This window comes from Haemaphysalis longicornis, unplaced genomic scaffold (genome assembly GCF_048455015.1).
Source record: "Haemaphysalis longicornis isolate Haplotype H1 unplaced genomic scaffold, Haemaphysalis longicornis Haplotype H1 scaffold_6, whole genome shotgun sequence".
In the NCBI taxonomy this organism is placed as follows: domain Eukaryota; kingdom Metazoa; phylum Arthropoda; class Arachnida; order Ixodida; family Ixodidae; genus Haemaphysalis; species Haemaphysalis longicornis.
The window spans coordinates 23,910,268-23,928,732 of NW_027526407.1; the positions used below are offsets into that span (position 1 = coordinate 23,910,268).

Genomic DNA, 18,465 nt, shown 5'->3' on the forward strand with positions numbered 1-18,465 from the left:
AAGCAACAATAGTTATTGGATTTGATGAAACGGCAGCTCCATCCTTCGACTGGGTAGGTCGAACAGCCATGCCCCCAAGCATATTGTAGATTTTCTTCAGCCAGCCACATTAGAGCTCCATGGCGAGATAGCCGCACTCATTTGGAGAATTGTCGACAGTCGAGTAGCATACACTGCAGCGCACGAAAGTCGTGAATTGAACCAGTCGGAACTGTCCTTTGAAGAGGAAATCATTCACTTATCTAAGAATCTTTTCTTATACCTTGTCTGCTAAGAACCACAAGAAGTCATAAGACGATTGTCGACGTGCACTTATACTAAGCTGTGCTGGATATACCCTGACAGGTATAGCAGTGTACGCGTAGCCAGTCATGCAATATCCAAGTGCATATCCTCAATATGAGCGAAATGCGGTACACTTATCAAGTGCTACGTTAGATTGTGCTATGCGCTTTACTATGGTACAGCAGAGCAGCGACACTTGGTCCCACTGGCACTGAAAACCGAACAGGCTAGAGTTAATTTACGTGCAGTTCTGCTTTCTCTGAAGTATTTTTTTTGTCATTTGACTGCACTTGGCGCTAGTTTTGTATTAGTTGAATCTCTAAATATTCAAATTGCATCTTGCTAAGTTTTTCTGTGGACAGTGAAGGTTCCGTTCTCGCAGAAAGTTTTTTGTCGCTGTCAAAACCGCACAAGACCTGCTTAAAAATACTTGCTAAGCATTCGCCCCATTTTTAAACTGCACCGCAAAAAGGGCGGAAAAAGATTACATCAATTTCTCCCCCCTCTTTTCCGCAGTATGACCTTGCATGTTTCCTGCTTTTTAAAATCAATTTCAAGCCATTATTTAAATTCCTATAATAGGTTAATATTTAACACAAAAAACAGTGCAGCAGAACTGCAGAAAAAAGTAACGCTAGACGCACGCCAGTGCTCGAACGCGTCTAATCTTACCTCTGTCATCGTCTTAGCTGCTCCGTTTTTCTGTTACTGAAATCAAAGCAGCACCCCCAAAATACGCACTTTATTTTGAAAATAATGCCATGGGTCACACAAAAAAAAATCCTTGCGTCAAACCAAATATGAATTACAATAAGAGTATTCGGGTGAAATCTTTGTGACAACCGCTACCCTTCTCTTCACGGATAGGAAGGACTCCTCAACCCAACAGAGAGAATAGAGCCCCTCCACCCAGAAGAAAGAGCGGACAATGCTCTAAATACCCACGCAATATATAAAGTACCCCAGAGCAAGATATTCTATGACAGTATGTTACGGGACGCACCTAGTGAGTATTTTATAACTCAAATGGGCATGAACTCCTGCTGTCTTTGCATGCGTGCACTATTCGCCACAATGCACACAAGTAGAAAATTGCTTTTCAGTCAGAATTTCACCCGGAATTTAAGTAAACGCAACTGTATCTTTCCGCGAATTCATATTCAGGGCACACCTCGACAGTATTAAGGTATTCTGTACAAGTGTCCTAAAGAATAGAACTTTCTCGTTGAACTGCAAAGGCACTACAGACACGCCTACCATTCTAAACTCAAAAAGCGAACGCATATATACATAGCGTGATACAGAAGTAACTTCAAATACACGACCGGGCTCTGCTTGTGAAAGTGGATAACAGCCGTAGTAGCGAAAGTAGATTCGCCTAGGCTGATCTTGCGGCATTTTTTTTTTTGCAGTTCGGAAAGTTGCGAGGCTCCTGTTTAACTCATTTTTATATAACAGAGCTTTGGATATTCTAAACACTGCATCTTTGCGAGAGTTAAAAAAGTAAAGCTTTGTTCTAACTCAAAGAACTCCGTCAGTTTTTCAACTACTTCGTCTAAGCCATAGAGACAGCCTGTAACTTATGTATGTGACCACCTCAACGCCTATATTATACACCCACATGATTTGTGTTGCAAAACGTATGCCCTTACACTTGACCCCGTAAGTTGACGATCGCACCTAAACCACAAAACTTCACCGAGTTTCTTTATAAGAACACCCATATTGGCGGTTTTCTGTGCTTTATAAAATCCTTATAATGTAAAATAATGAGTAACATTTCGGATTAAAAGGCGATTTTTTTTTCTGAAATGTATGCGAGAGGTCATTGGCAATTCTGGCCGCGTGCGCTGTAAAAGTGCCTACTGCTAAGAGGTCTCACCCGGAGACCAGTTGCCCAGAAGACCACACCCCTGGTGTGCGAAATCCTCGAAAACAAAGCTAGGCATCTTGTTGCTTTCTCGTAAAACACGCAACATCCCCGTTTGATCAGGGTTGATCAGGTTGATCAGAGTAATCAGCGTTGCCGAATGCATGGTTCTTTCAGCGCTAAGTTCGTTGAGAAACCCTGATTACTCTATTTTCAGTTGGCGCCACGTGCATGATCTTGAAGGAAAATTTCGAGTGTGGCAGGCAGTGAGATAAGCGAATAACCAAAATCGGGGGCGGCCCTCTGCTCTTAGAACAGCCTAGCAGACGACGGCCGCAGCAGCCTTTGCTTAGTGTGCATGCGGCTACTCTCGCCCAGTTTGCCGTATCACCCAATCACGCGGCGCTGATCAACCGAACGGTCGACGCTCCCATGATATTGGCAAAAATGTGACGGGGGCATATTGCACAAAAAGAAACAACCGCCAATTGTAGGGTTCAGCCGGTGTAAGAAGTGACTCAAAGCACACCAGTATGGAACTCCTATGCAACAATCATTTGTTTTGCGTCTACGCGAAACACTTCGTGAGTTTCTTTTCGTAGCCGCCCTATAAAAAGTTACCAGTGAATTTTCACCAGCCCCTCCATGCGGCGGAAATTGGACTTCTCAGAGTCAAGGAAAGACTAAACTTATTTCTAACAAACTCGCTGAAAAAATCCCTAATGAGCCTTATAACGTTGGCAAATAACATGCTGTCCAGGATTGGCAGCTGTGCGGGCTATGCATGGGAACTAATGCGTTTTTTTTTTTTAAAAGTCAGTTACAAGTGCAAACGGCAATGTTCTTTGGTTACTTTTCTTAGTGAGAATGCAAATTAAGGCTCAGGGAAATATAATTGTTTCCTGCATAAGCGCCGAAGGTTCCCGCACGCGCGACGCACGAAATGGTAACCAATTTTTTTTGCAGAAACCGTTGCCTTGGTGCGAAGATTACTTTGGATGTTTTGACGTTTTTCTTAAATATGCATCTGATTTTGTTTATTACAAATCTCGCTTTTTTATTTTCAGGAATTTCTGAAAGGACCTACAATAGCCGGATGCACAATAGCAAAGCGGAAAAACTTCCAAAAGAAGTGACAATTGAGATCTACGTTGTGTCCGACACTATTCACCACAAGCGCTTCCAGTCTGAATATGACGTTTTGCGTTACATATGCATACTCTTCAACAGCGTAAGCATGTCTGCACAAAGTGCTAGGAAGTAACAACATGTCTAGAAATGTCTCCAAAACCACGCATTGACTTGTCACTAGAGATAAAAAGGGCAACAAGTCCAACAGCATTTTTTTATACGGGGGCTAATGAACATGTATCAGTTTTAGAGACTAGTCGGCGAGATCTGAGCAGGTGCAGCATGTTTGTAGAAAAACCCTAAAGCCTAGATGAATGAGAATTTGGATTAAGCCAGTGTCACGGCCGGATAACGGAGATGTGTCTTTGCATGCCTACTGCAATTTGTTTTCAAAATCTTTCGCCTTCGTTCTTGAAACAGATGTAGTAAGTAGTTTCTTTGTCGCAAACACCCTCGAATAATGAGTAGAGCGCAGTTAGTGCCATTGGTGGACGCATCCGATACTCACAAGAGCTTAACAATGCACCCCGTGATTTAAAGCCCGTGACGGAAACATTTGCAGCCTGAGCTCCCTAAAGAACCATGTCTATTTCTATGTGCAGAGATCATGGCGTGCAACGTCACAGACCGTAAAATCAAGAAGCGGAAATTCCGCCAAGTACCTCTTTTGCTCACACACTAACAACAGCTGGTAGGAACTTACAATAGCAAACTCAGCGTGAACAGCCTTCTCAATGCACATAGCACAAAAGCACTCACACGTGTTTCATGAATGCCCCCTGCACTCCCACTCATGAAATGGCTGGGGAGATCAATCAGATTCGTGGAGTTCCTCATCGTAAAGGCATAATTTGCTCTTGATGGTATATCCTTCAACTCGGAATGTGTTAAGTTCAGGTCCCTTATTTATTATTAATTATCGCCCGGCAACTACGTATTGTTCGCTGGGGCTAGCTCTTTTGCCTGTATTGTGTTTGTTTTCACGCCGGCAGAGCTGGCTTGGGCGCGATGGCCGTGGGGAGAAACCGCTGAAGCTTCTTTTTTGTTCGCAGCGCTATTCTGTTCACCCGACGAGCGGGTCCAGAGACGACGCATGCAAACGCATCGGTCACCCCATAATAGTTGAAAGCAATGTCAGCTTTTAAAGGAGGCTTTCTTCTAGTTTGTTTGAAAAACCCGCGGATGGTGACCGTTGACTCTTTAACGACCGCGGTTACTGCCATGAGAATTCCCCAACAGGACGGGAGCTGGAGGTCAGTTAAGGGGTCAAAGATAGGAAGAGGGCATCAGACGTTCAGTCTACGACAGTTGCATTGCTCAAAGCTTCTGGCCGAAGTTTTCGTTCGTCACACGCCTGACCCTGGTGACTCCGCGGCTGGGATGCGTCATTGGGTAGGCAACAAGGCTTTGATGTGCGCTACACGTGTTTACAAAAGAAAGGAATTATAGCGGCGCGGAGCACACAGATAGGTGCGCACGGTATGAACAATACTTCAGGACGTGCCACCCGAGAGCCGATTCTCTATGTTAGGTGTGCTTTTATTTCGTTCGTTTTCATTTCTGTTATATTTGTGTTTTGCGGAATACCTTTGGGTTTCGAATGAGAGTGAGAGAGGTGGGTCACGTGACTATTTTCAACCCACCTAGCTTTGTTTGGCCGTGGCACCATGGGTTATTGTCTACCTATCTCGTGACACAAAGCCTCCCCACCCCAGTCAAGGGCGACTGTCCCGGTCAACGTCAAATTGAACCGGCTGCAAGGCGGTGTCGTTGATCCCTTTCGCCTGCGAGGTGCTGAGATCGGTTATTCGACCTCATAGTAGCAGCGCCTCAGAGCAGGCCGCAACGGTCCACGCGGCTGCTGGTGGATTAAGCGCTATGTCAGAAAACGGTTTCTTTTCTGTTGCGGATGCCTGTGCGACGTTCGGCCTTGTGATCGGGTACTTCTTCTTGGGTGTTGAGGCGTATCGTCACCGCACGCTATTGCGCCACTGTCTCCATTTCTTAGCCGCGGCCATTTTCTCATGGCGGATAATCCTCCGAACGAAGCGAGAAGCAAGCTGGATGACGTCGACGCACAGCCGGAACACTGCATGTCGACACGTTCGGTGAGGATAACATAAGAGTAGTGCAAACAGCGAAGTGCTTGCTGCCACAGAAGACGATGATGGGCTCGGTGAAGACTAGTCCCCGAAAGAGCCACTCTTGCAAGACCACGACGAACCGGTGAGAGAACTCAGAACCGTCCAGCACGAAAAGGTTAGGGACAAGGGAAAAGGTTAGGGTAGGCATGTCTCCTCTAGGTATCATCGTCGGTGACGCTTACGGGATACGAGGCGTGTGAACATTGTCTAGAGCTGCTCTTGGCGGGGCAGGGGCTTGCAGACACGGCCCGCTCACCCTCGAAAATTTCGGCGCCGCCGTGACGAAGCGAAGCTGGGGCGAAGGCGGGGGTGACGACGCCGCAACCTCCACGAAACATTTTATGCGGCGGCAGGACTAAATCCATAAATTATTATGAACCCTCGATTTACAATACAAGCGAACCTGTGTATTTACACTTCAGATCTGTGCGCGTACACCATAAAAGACGGCTGTTCATCAGTTCACCACTCATTCCTCGTAAGGAAGACGCAGTTTGAAGGTAGAGGACAAAGTAACGATGGGAGCACGTTTTCTCAGATAAATTTTCTCTGCAAAATTTAGCTGCGGCACGTCACACGCAAACAATGTAAACAGCCCCTTTATGGCGAATTACCACGCAATAAACATACTAATTTAGGCATAGTTGCGATTCACTGAATTAAGGTACCCAGCTATCTCCCGCTTACGTTTCACGTGACCCAAGGCGTCAGAACTTCTCTTGGGCATTTTGCGGTAACAGTGGAATAAGAGTCTCATTATTTCACGTGCTATGTTTGGCTCCTTATATTTCATTAAGCGTTAAGGTATTTTTCAGTGCAATGCACCATTACATTTTACAATTTCTCGCACTGTAAATACCGAAAGGGAGGTTGATATAAGGTGCTAACAACTGTTAAATTTCACAATATGGCTGATGCAAAATTTGGTGAGAGTAGATATCTACGAACTGGCGTCTCCCCTTTAAACTTGCATTGACTTGATTTTGCACTGAATAATTAATATCGGTGACTTGCCGAATGTCACCCGCACATTCTTTCGCGACAAACAATGGTCGGTCTTGTTCTAAATAACTGAAATATATAGTTTAGCATTGTTCTTTTCGCAAGCACCTTCCGCGAGTTCGTTATGCAAAGCAATAAACAAAGAATGGACGATTTAATCAAATATTTAAAGTAGGTGCTCCATATTAAAATATACTTATCGCAATGCCCATTTCTTCGTAACATTGATAGAGAGCGGACGGTGTTTTTAAAGTGTGTTCTACTGAAATATTTGTACGTAATTATATTCATTCACAAAATTCAGTTATGTTCCCCAAATGTTCCAGATAAATGCTGTGTTTATGAGCATCACTAACCCTACAATCAAACTTCTTCTGGTGGGACTGGAGGTGACAAAGAACGTGAGTTTTGAAAGAGATATATTTCTGAAGTTATGCTCGAAAATTTTGTTTCAGTTTAGATCATGTAATAATACAGTCAGTAATAGCGCCACTAGTCTTTTCAGTTAAAGAAAATCGTATGCATTGGGCAATAATAAACAGTGGGACTGCGTTCTAAAGAGAGTCGTAAACATTATTTATAATACACGGTAAGGCTGGGTTGTATAGAAAATCTCAGGCATTGGGTAGTATTAAACGGTAAGACGATGCTATAAAAAAATCGTGTGCATTGGGTGCTATTGAGCGGTAATACCATGTTACAAAGACAATCGTAGACATTGGGTAATATTTATGTATTTATTTCTATATGAATACTGCAAATACTTTGAGGGCTTTCAGCAAGTGCGTACGAACGAAACACTAAGCATATGCCACAAGGCAAAAGCATGGAACGATCACTCGTATTTCGCATGGTAAGCAGCCATATAACATAAGCAAACAATGAATTTCTTGGGTTTTATAGACGTAAACAAATGTAACACAATCATACAAAAGAAACCAATCGCGTTTTACGACCAGAAAGCAAAGAAAATGCACAAATAATAGGTATGAATTAGGGACCACTTGGCAACCATTCCCAAATAATCAAATGTGGCCTACCTCTGTCACTAAAAAGAAAAATATAGAACCAGTGCGTATTGCCGGTTATGAAATATGGAGCTGAACCTTGGCAGCTTACTAAACAACAAGAAAGCAAACTTAGGTCGACTTAACAGGCGGTGGAACGAATAATGTTAGGAGTAACACTTAGGGGCAGGAAACGAGCTACCTGGTTCAGAGAACAAATTAGATTAGAAGATATTATAGTTCAAATAAAGATAAAGAAATGAACTTCGGCTCTCCATGTAGTGAGACGAACGCACAATTGGTGGACAATTAGGATGGTCGAGTGGATACTAAGAGATCAGTCTAGAAGAAGGGGATGGTTAATAATACGACGGAGGGATGAAATGCGGAACTTTGGAGGTAAACTGTGGACTCGAGAAGAGCAGAACAGAAGTTCGAGGCCAATAGAAGAAGCCTTCGTCCTGCAGTGGACTTAAGTAGGTTGATGATGATGATGCTAATCATGTTTATTATTACCATGAATATGATTATTGTTATTATGATAATGATTAGGATAATATTTATCTTGGCCGCCGACAAAGGATGCCAAAGATAACTTTGTGGCTTGAGGGGTATTTCAACTTTCAATCTAACATGGTTCTCGTGAAAAATGAGTATTTGAAGCAATTATTCCGCTTAAGGAATGGCGTTTTTGTATGATCATGGGTTGTCTAGTGCTGTAAACTGAAGAAAATGAAATACTTTTTCTAATATTAAACGGTAACAGTACAAACGTTTTTCGAATAGTAGCTGTTTCAATGGCGTTCATGAAAATCACAGAATCAGGGATGAGCTGAAAATTACCGACCAAAGCTTAGAGGCGACGCATACGACCTGAATGCAGGGTAACTGTCTGGCCCCACCACATTGAATTCAGACGGAAACGACGTTTTGGCTCGTAGATAATTCGTTTCAGGGAATATTCTGGTAACCGTGAAAAATAAATCGCAATGGCAATTTCAGAGAAAGTTGCCTCACAAGGAGAGTTCATTTACTTGCCCTAATCATCATCAGCAACAACATGAGCCTGCTTAGGCCCACTGCAGGGCGAATGCTTCTGCCATTAATTTCCAACCGCTCCTGTCCTGCGCTGGTCGAGTCCACTTTTGGCCACCGAATTTTCCTATTCGTCTCTCTATCGTGTTATTGCCCTTCTCCTACTTCTAGACTCGTCTCTTGGTATCCATTTTGTAACCCTAATGGCCCACCGGTTGTCCGTTCTTCTGACTACATGGCCTGCCCACGTCCATTTCTTCTTCTTCACTATCACTATGATATCTTCTACTCGAATTTGTTCCTTGATCCAGGAAGTTCTTTTGCTGTCTCTAAGTGGTACTCCAACCATTATTCGTTCCATTGCCCGTTGAGCCGATCTAAGTTTGCTTTCCATTTGTTTAGTAAGGCACCAAGTTTTGTCTGCGCATGTCACCACCATCAGTGTGCACAGGAGGTATATGGTTCTCTTGAGCGATAGGGGTATCTCTGCATTATTCGGGAGCGCTGCCCGAGTGCTGCCCAGCCCATAGATGTATTCTGAAATTTTAATTCACTAAATATGTGTACCGATTCCCAAACTTCGGTGTCAAATTGTGCGAAACACCATCATTGTTGGTTTCGTTCTCAGCACCATCATCATCTTCAACAGCAACAACAGTCTGCTTAGGCCCATTGCAGGACGAAGGACTCTCCCAAAGACCTGCAACCGCTATTGTCCTGCGCTGCTCCAGTACATTTTCCCCCGAACTTCCTCATTTCGTCCCTCCATCCTGGTATTGGCTTCCCTTTCTTCTAGACCCGTGCCTCGGTATTCACTCTGTGATCACTTTGTTTCATTACATGGCCAGCCCAAGGGCATTTCTTCTGCTATTTTTGAACTACGATATCCTCTACTCGAGTTTGTTCTCTGATCCAAGAAGCTCGTCCAGGCTCTGTTAATGTTACACATGCCATTATAGTTCCATGTCCCGATGAGCTCATCAAAGCTTGATTTTTTGTAGTTTATTAAGGCGTGAAGATTCATCTCCGCATGTCATCACCCCGGGCACTACGTTGATTGTACATTCTTCGTTTGGGTGCCAGAGGTGGCTTACTCTTCATTATTTGGGAGTATTTGTCGAGTTTACCCCAGCGCATACATATTCTTCGCAGAATTTTTCTCTTGTTGTTGGGATTAGCACTGACAACCTCTCCGAGGTGGTTATATTCTTCTTTTTCTTCCAGCACTTCGTAGATATGGTGAAAAGAGCGTTGTTGGCATGTTTATTTATCATTACGTCAGATGTACTCGAGAAAATTACCATCGCTATAGAGTTATTCAAATATATTTGCGTTCGCACAAGAATATTAGCCGCTTCTTCAGAGTGGAAGCCGAGAGCGTTACCACTGTACCTACCAGCAGTGGGAAAAGGTGCAGATTGCAGATGGCATCTACGTGTAAGTTATAATACGTACGACGCGGTAGCGTCATTTCGACGGCGACGGAGCGTTTTGAAATTGAGTTGCTGCATTTAAAATCCACACTTTCAAGCACTGGAGTTTAAAGGGACCATGAAGAGAAAATACAACTTTGTTTAACTTTAAAGAGTTAGACTTCAGTACCTCACTCAGCTCCATTCCGGCCACAAAAGGCGTTTTTTAACCGATAAAAACGCAAGAAATACTTCAGAACTTTTAAATTTCGCGTCAGAGTGACGTGTTATGGGCGCGAGGGACGTCATATGGGCCAGCACTAAAAACACAATTTTCAGTGGGTTAGGTGCACGTCAGCATTCAAGTGATTCGATCAAACGGAACTAGCGGCCCCACGACAATCGTCCAGTCATGTGTCCTGGAGATTGATTAGTTCGACCGGCGTCAATCGCCCAAACAAGATTCTGTGACGTCATAGAAAAGTTGCCGGAAACTGGCTATCGAGTTGCCACAGCTCCACGCGTTTTCTTTAATATCTCCGTTATTTTTTCGAAGTTTGCGATGAAATCAGTGTCATTTTTATCATGACACAGCAGCCTTTCTACTGAGTCAGACTTGTATTTTGTCTTCATGGCTCCTTTAATGAAGACAGCAAGACTAGTGGCAATGGTTGTCGCCGCGGCGCAGGAAAGACTGAGAGCACCTCGATTTTGTCTGGATATGCCGGCGTGAACAGTTGCGGCTGCGGGGTGCAATTCACTTCAATCTACAAGGCGACAGGGTCGGTGTTTCAAAGTTTCATTTTCTTGCGTACTGACGGGCCAGAACGTTTTGGCGTTTTTTGCAAAGAGGGAGGGAAACAAACACAAGACCTTTATTGAGTAAGGTACTGATAAACTTCGGGAAAAGGCGGTTACCAGATCGTAGGGAGCTCAGCGGAGAGCCCCAGTTACAGAGGCTCCTATCTTTGCTCTCTGAATACGCTCACGCTGATTTTCTGGTGCCGAACGTGTCGGGGCTACTTCTCATGTCTGGATGGAAGAGGAACACAAAATGTTTGAGCTGTTATCCCCTCAAGAAATCTTTTGATATGACCACGTTGTGCGGAATCAGTTGGCGTCCTCAGTATTAACCTATTTTAGGTGATGATGGACGTTTCCTGCAGAACATCTTCACCCATCTTGATGTGTGAACATATGTGTTGGTTTTTATTCTGCGCCGAGTGTGCGATGCTTTGGCGCTGAGTACTCCGTGTGGCAAGGAAAGGATGCTGTTCCTATAGAAGAGGATAACTAAACCCTCAGTCGAATGATAGCACGTCTGTCTCTTGGTCCCCCCCCCTCTCCCCCCCCGTTTAAATTTACCATCAGTTCCAAGAGAGCGTTGAGAAAAGTGCGGAAGCTGAAAGTGCGTCCACGGGTGCCTTCCAATTTTCTTGCAGATGGCCTCATTGACGTCTTCGCTGACAACGCGCTATGTTACTCCTCGTTACAATTACGGCAATGAAGCTGTCTACAAGGAAAGTGGAACGCACCCCAATCGGCCGTCCACCCTTCAAACCCCCAAATTATAAATAAAAACTAACCCATGCGATGACAGGAGGATCAAGCTGAGAATGTTTACGTGACCGTCCTCTCGGATGACATAATGATCAATTTTTAGGATGGTGTTCCATTTTGCCCGGTCACGCCATCTATAGTTTTCGTTAAGTGCTTTCAGCAGTGTGAGGTACACAAAATATTTGAGAAGTAATTTAAAATTTGCTAATTTAATGCCTTATGTCTGTTTTTATTTTGATTAGGAGACACTTTAGTGCTCTTATATATTTATTCTGGGCCTTCCTTGCTTTTTGATACCATCGCGTGGATCTTTTGCGCCCCTTTTCATTTACGTGGAAAAATGTTGCCGCCTGCATTACTTCCCGTGATGGGGATGGTTTGGGGTGATGCTGTAAGTTGAAGAAGCGGCTCGGGATAGTGCCTTCCCAGCATGCGACTACCGACGTCTAGAACAAGTTATTATGCGTAGGCGTGGCGCCTGCTCCTATCACGTATCTTTTATTTTGACTACACTGTAATTTTATTGTCCTTTTTTCTACAGTTCCCGCTCTGCCGTATTCAGGTTGATGCATGGTCTTGTATCTGGCTACACATGTAGTTGTTTCCGGTTGTCGGCGATGACGTACTTCCGCGGTTGTTTGATGAGCATGGCTGGCAGCGGACGGCTAGCAGGCACGGGAAAATAGAAAAATGGGCCTAATAACGCTATCGCGTTAAACATGTTCGTCCTGTCGTACCGCGCGAGAGGTGAACACCACTATTCACGTATAACAGGCGGCACGTAGACAGCATGTAGGACATGAGCACCCCGCCACCCAGAACTTTCATTTTCCTGACGCTGTGGCCTCTTTCACCTGCCTGCCTGTTCAAGTATGTAAAAGACAGAAATGAATTCTAAAAAAATGGATCCAAGCATGGCATCGCAGTAATAAAACCTGTCAGAGTAATTTGCCGCAAAATACGTCGGTACAAAAACGAACAAAGAGACGCAAATATAATGAAGAAACCAAGCAAGTATCACCTGTCCTTTTTCTTAAAAGCCAGAAAATGGAATAGAGTTTTCCTGGCATTTTTGTTGCTGATATGATCTTCTTGGACATTACAACAAATCTGCGGTAGTAAATAGCAATTTTCAGTTTTTTTCGAGCTGTCAGCCTTTCTGACTATTCCTTCTCTACATTCATCTACAAGACTGTGGTTGTTGCCGCTATCAACAGTGTCATACGATGGCAGCAGTAACTCCAGCAATAATATACTTGCAATTACCACAGTTACTGTGACTATAAAAAAACATCATGCCACTCCAGGCTCAGCAAGGGTAAATGAAAAGAAATCTACAGTCCAATTCTCAAGTAAGTGAGATCAAACCTGTCGAGCGTTCACTTCGCTCGAACGAACATGGCATCTTTACAGAGTTTCCCGCGTATAAACATTGTTTGACGTACCGATGCAGATAACAGGTTTACGAACAGCTGCCCATCCCCACCGATGGACTAGCTACAACTATGCTTGAAAGTCTAGAATTTATCATGATATTTGTTAACAGTGGAATAGTGTGCTAAATATAGACTGATGTCAAATTTCTCTTTCCTGTACATTTATAACAACGTTTTTTTAATTCCATTTTTCCTTTAATTCATTCGTTTTGGCGTGCTTTGCCTTATAGTTTGGTTATCTTGGCTTCCTTTATTCATCGCTGATGTTCACATGCTTCGCCATCAGCGCTTTATTCTTTATTAGCCGCGGCAGGTCCACGTATTTATGTAAAGGTACCTATAAACTTCAACCGCCCACTTTTGTGGATCCATTGCTCTCAACGTCTCTCAGAAGACACTTTACTCCGAACTTCTCAAACCTCTCAGTACGTCCAACCAGATTCTCCTGCACTGCTCGTTATTTTGAGCATGCCCAATTGTATTCATATTGCATAGTTTTCTTCCATACGGGTCCGATACTTAGACACTTATGGATGTGTATAGCTTTGACGTTTGGGTAAAAAATGACGTGTTATAGGCACAATATAAATAAACACTTGCGAGCAAATTTATTACAAAATAATTACTCATTCCACTTTACCCCCAGGATGAACCTTACGTATTTGGAAATGAAGAGGTTATGTATGACGATTCAAGCCTGAATCTTTTCAGCCAATACGTAACCCAGAAGAAAGAAAGCTACGGCAATCCCGATGCGATTGTCTTGTTGACAGGGTAGGGGCTTTATTTCCCTTCGGCCATTAAGGTAAACGTTGTGCTTTCTTATTTGATTTTTGTATTACAGGCGAGACATGTGTACAAGCACCGGGAGGTCTCTAAACAAAATGGTTGCAGGTACCAAAATATTTTAAACTAGAGAAAATTTCAATCCCCGGTCTGGAATCCTCCTCCCGTTTCCAACAAAATAAGCGTTTGTTTTTTTCTTTGGCATTTGCATGATGCATATTTAAACACCTTTTTTTGGCGCGTCGGGCTTGACTTTAACAATGTTTCTTACCTACATCCATACATACTTTGTGAACATGCTTCAGTCCAGCAATAAACTAACGAAAATGTTTAGTGGGGGCTGAAGAGAGGTGGCGTTTATTATTTTAATGTGACAAAAAGAACAGTTTGTCTCGAACATTTTTATGTAGCATCAAAATTAAGGTTTTGTAGAAATAGTCTGCATAATGCTTCCCTCCTCAGAATGATCGAAAACTGGTGAGCTCTGCACAGACGCCGTAATTTCTTGATTTATTAAAACCAACTTCTTGTCGGTTATCAAAAATAATTAAAAGCATTTTACAGCTGCATGATGTGGTACGTCTGGCCCATTTGCTACCATGCCATTTCTTGAATTTCGTAATATTCTCCGCATGCCAGATGTAGCGTAAACTATCTCTAATGGAAGAAATTTTCTTTATGCTCTACCGCCCAAATTGCACTTCAGCCGCAAAAATCACACTTGGTTGTCTGTTCTCAAACTGCCGTCATGTAGTATGATTACCAGCATACTTCTCTGAATTATTGCGCTGCAGGAATTGCGTACCTAGGACAAGTATGCAAGGAGCACAACGTTGCCATTTCGGAGGACATCGGAGGCTCCTACAGCGGCGTACTTGAAACTGCTCATGAAATTAGCCACTTGTAAGTGAAAAAGACATTTTCTGGCTCATTGGCCCATGCTATTTGTGAGTGGTTCATAACGCGGTAACGTGCGGACTCCTGTATGTTGGCAGGAAATGGGTTATTTTTACTGCATACGGGGGTTTTCTTGCCTTACTCACGACGCGACCCCACAAAAAAAAATGGGATAAAGGCCATGTGAACCGTCTTCGCTACTTGCTTTATATACGTATATACGACAGACATTTTGCGGCATAGAAGGAATTTCACACTAAAATTGCCACTTTTGTATAAACCAATGTTTTCGAAACTATATTGAAATCAATGAATGAGCTTCAACACTGTGTGCCAAGTAATACAAGTCACCTGCACACACGAACGTTTTAAAAAAGTATGATTATAGAACCTGGTAATGCACGGATTTCCTGTCGTGTTTTTACAAGAACAATGACATGGGTTCGTTTTGGTGCGACAGCACTATTGCTACCTCTGACAGTTTCAGGCGAAGTTACTCAAGCCCGTTTTAGGAACCCTTCATTGTAAAGCCTGCTTTGTGGTGCCTCATAAATTAAACACTTTCTGTGGAAACTTCAAAACTCGCTTTTCCTAGGGTTTACCTGCCGCAGTGGAGGGAGCGACAACGGAATTCGAGGCCCCACATTAGACATAACGTAATGGGTCAACCTCCAGCAGCTGTCCAGCTTACTCAAGTAAACTTTGAGTACATGGCCAAGGCCATCTTTAAGCATGGACCGAGGAATGGCCGGGCAGAAATGTGCTGGCCAGAGATACACAGGATATGCTTAGCCGAGCATGCGTGCGCTGCTTGAGAACCTGTACCCGCAGTTGGACGATGCTTGGTACGTCGTAACGCAAACCTCTATGCTTAGCAACCACTGAGCCTGACCTTAGGACGTTAGGTGTATACCTAAAGTGACGCTATAACGTCAATTTAGGTTTTACGGTGCAGTGTTAGAAAAATTAGAGCGGGTTGCGCTAGTGATGTAAGCCTGGAGAAATAGCAGAGCGGCCGGCCCGTCTCCCGTCGTCGGAGACGAGGCTGTTGAATCTTCTTCATCATCATCAGCAGCAGCCCACTAGATCCACTGCAGGATGAAGGCCTCTCGTAACGACATCTATCTGGTCCTGTCCTGCGCCGCTCGAGTCCTATGTTCGCCTCCGAATTTCTTTATTCGTCCATCAATCCAGGAGCTGACCTTCCTTTTTCTATGCCCGTCCGTCGATGTCCATACTGTCACCACGGTAGTCCGAAGATTATCATTTCTTCTAAATACCTAGCTGGCCCAACTCCATTTCTTCTTGCTTATCTGAACTGTATCTTCCACTCTAGCTTGTTCTGTGATCCAGGAAAATTGTTGCATCTTTCTAATGGTTATTGCGATCATTATTCGTTCCATTTCCCGTTGAGCCGACCGAAGTTTGCTTTGAAGTTGTTTAGTAAAGCGCCAAGTTTCCGCACCATATATTGTCACAGAGCATTTGTTCTTGAACTTGCCGCTGAAAGTTCTGCGTGATTGGCAGACCCGGACCGTTTCGTCCGCAGGCTCTCACAAGTATCCCGAACTTGACCGCCCTAGCACGCACTTTAACCCGCGGCCAAGTACAAAGCTAATGCCCGTGCTTCGAACCTAAATGAAATGCTGTGCACCCGTAATGCGAAGATATCTCAATTGGAAACAGACGGGGTTCATAACACGAGGGATCCCGGTTCGATTATGAACAAGTTAAGCGTTTTTTTTTTTCATTAGGCTGCACATGTTACTGTTCCCCACCGCAGCTAACTCGCATCCCTCAGGAAATTCGAGTTGCCCAGGGGTACAGTTGCTTGTTTCACGTCGTAAACGTCCCTAGTATCAAACCCGGTTATCGACCTCGCTAACCACATTTTTTAGGGATACGGTGTTCTCTGTCTATGACGGACGTATGTGTGTTGACCTAAACGCCTCCGCTGTTAAAAAGGGAGGAAAGGAGCCTCGGACAAAACCACCATTTGTCGTTCTGAAAGTCGATACTATTCTGCCCATCAGTGCCATATCCCATGCAGTATGCGTTCGCATAGTCGCGAAGCATGCGAAGCCATGTCACCGGCACTGCCGCATTATAAGCGAAGTTGTCGCTGGGCTGCTGCCACAAAGTTCCCGCCACCCCAAAAGGGGGGCGCGATTGACCAGGAAAAAAGTCCGATGAGCTTCCAACAGACACGGTGAGTCAGATGTGCTAAACGTGGCACAGCAGATTCCAGGGAAGAAACGTCAATCTGCTACGAGCACTTGAGGTGCTCGTACGAGCACTTGCTACGAGCACTTGAGGCCTCAGCCCACGAGCCTTGCCAAACACCAAACTGCTGGCATTGACCCGGACGCTGATGCAGCCACGCATATTTTGTGCATTACAGGCGTGTCCAAGAATCACTGTGGCCTAATTACCTAGGCCCATACGCTATTGTGCACGGCCACTCGTGTACTTTGGCACTAGATATCAACAGTTCCCAGAGCAATGGGATTACTTATTTCCTGAAAGCCACGTTCCTTCAGCCCTCGAAGTCACCTCCCTTCAATCTCCGCTTTGCCCTTCTGGCCCAACTGGCCATTTTGCTGGCCGCTCTCTCCCTTATTTTTTTGGGGTGGGGGAGCACAGCAGCAGATACAGCGGCAGCACAGAACCGATTGTCGCCCCTCGTGGGGCAGTCCAAGCGGCATGGAGGGACGACCCACGCTGAAAGGCTAGCGCAAGACGCACGGAACCTCGAAGTGTTCTGGCAGAGATTAGAATCTCTTTTCACGCGGACGCAAAACCGCGTTCTTCATGGCTCTCATTGCGCCCTACGACGGCTAACGTCCGGAGGTGGTGCCGTTCGAAAAAGCAATGACTTCACTCACTGAACGTGAATCTGCTGGTAGTAGCTCACGCAGTAAGGCCTCCAAACCTCAGATGTTAATCCTAGGCCCCCGCACACCTGGCAGTTGGGGCTGCTATTTTCGAAAATGAAACGCAACCATAGGGCAAGACATACCCGCATTTGAGGATTAACAAATGTGTTTAAGCACGGTGGCTGCTGATGCAAGCACGCATCAATAAACAAAAATAAAACACACAAATAGCGTCTTTACTCTGAAATATTGTTGCGGGGAAGTTATTCTATTCACAACGGTATTTACAAGGCAAGAACCTGAGCAGAGTGTCCAGGTGCACGTACAAACTTAGTCGAGTCGGAGAGTCGTAAACTTCTTCTAGCTGCTCGGCGCTCATCAGCTCATCGGCCCGGCACATGGCCAGCACAGATAGCGACTCCTACCAACTGGCTAAGTACAAAGCCAACAGCCACCCCAAAAGCCTGGTCACATAGTCCCCGGTTGGAGAAGCACCGACTAGGTCCTGACTAAGTTGTTGTGTCCCAGCTGGGAGAGTTGTAGGGCTTTAGTGGCATTACATGAACGATGTCTTAGTCGTGGAAGACGATGTGGACAGTGCAACTGAATTGATCTCATACGTCACATCATTCACCTCCCGCAGGATCTTGTAATTGCCATGGTAAGGCGAGAGAAGCTTTTCAGAGAGGCCCAAAGGGCGAGGAAAACCAAGCAACACGAGCGTTAAAGGAAGATAATGGACGTTGCGGTGCCTAAGGCCACAAAGCGTTTTCTGGGAAGCCTGTGAGGCCGAAATGCGGGCGCGAGCGACCTCCCGAGCCGCAGTTGCTCGATAGATAGCTTTAAAAGCGTATTCGTTCGGTGGAGTGGTTGCTGAAGGCATCAAGGTGTGGAACAGCAAATTGGGCTGACTTCCGTAGGGGAGATAAAAGGGTTAAAAACGAGCTCTATCGTGTCGCGGGGAGTTGTAAGCGAAAGTCGCGTACGGCGAAGTCAAATCCCAAACTTTGGGATCAACATACAA

At 44.7% G+C, this 18,465-nt stretch overlaps 1 protein-coding gene across 2 annotated transcripts in view; it reads left to right on the top strand.

Annotated features, from left to right (window-relative positions):
* The window catches only part of LOC144141433 (venom metalloproteinase antarease-like TtrivMP_A), a 43,656-nt gene that overhangs the window by 7,438 nt on the left and 17,753 nt on the right, over positions 1-18,465 (top strand). For both annotated transcript variants that reach the window (XR_013316598.1, XM_077672992.1), the window contains exons 4-9: positions 1,153-1,291; positions 3,223-3,386; positions 6,759-6,833; positions 13,529-13,656; positions 13,727-13,776; positions 14,463-14,571. Coding sequence is in view for 1 of the 2 variants with exons in the window: in XM_077672992.1 (XP_077529118.1) it covers positions 1,153-1,291; positions 3,223-3,386; positions 6,759-6,833; positions 13,529-13,656; positions 13,727-13,776; positions 14,463-14,571 (665 nt within the window). In the remaining variant the exon portion in view is untranslated. The remainder of the gene's footprint in view (positions 1-1,152; positions 1,292-3,222; positions 3,387-6,758; positions 6,834-13,528; positions 13,657-13,726; positions 13,777-14,462; positions 14,572-18,465) is intronic.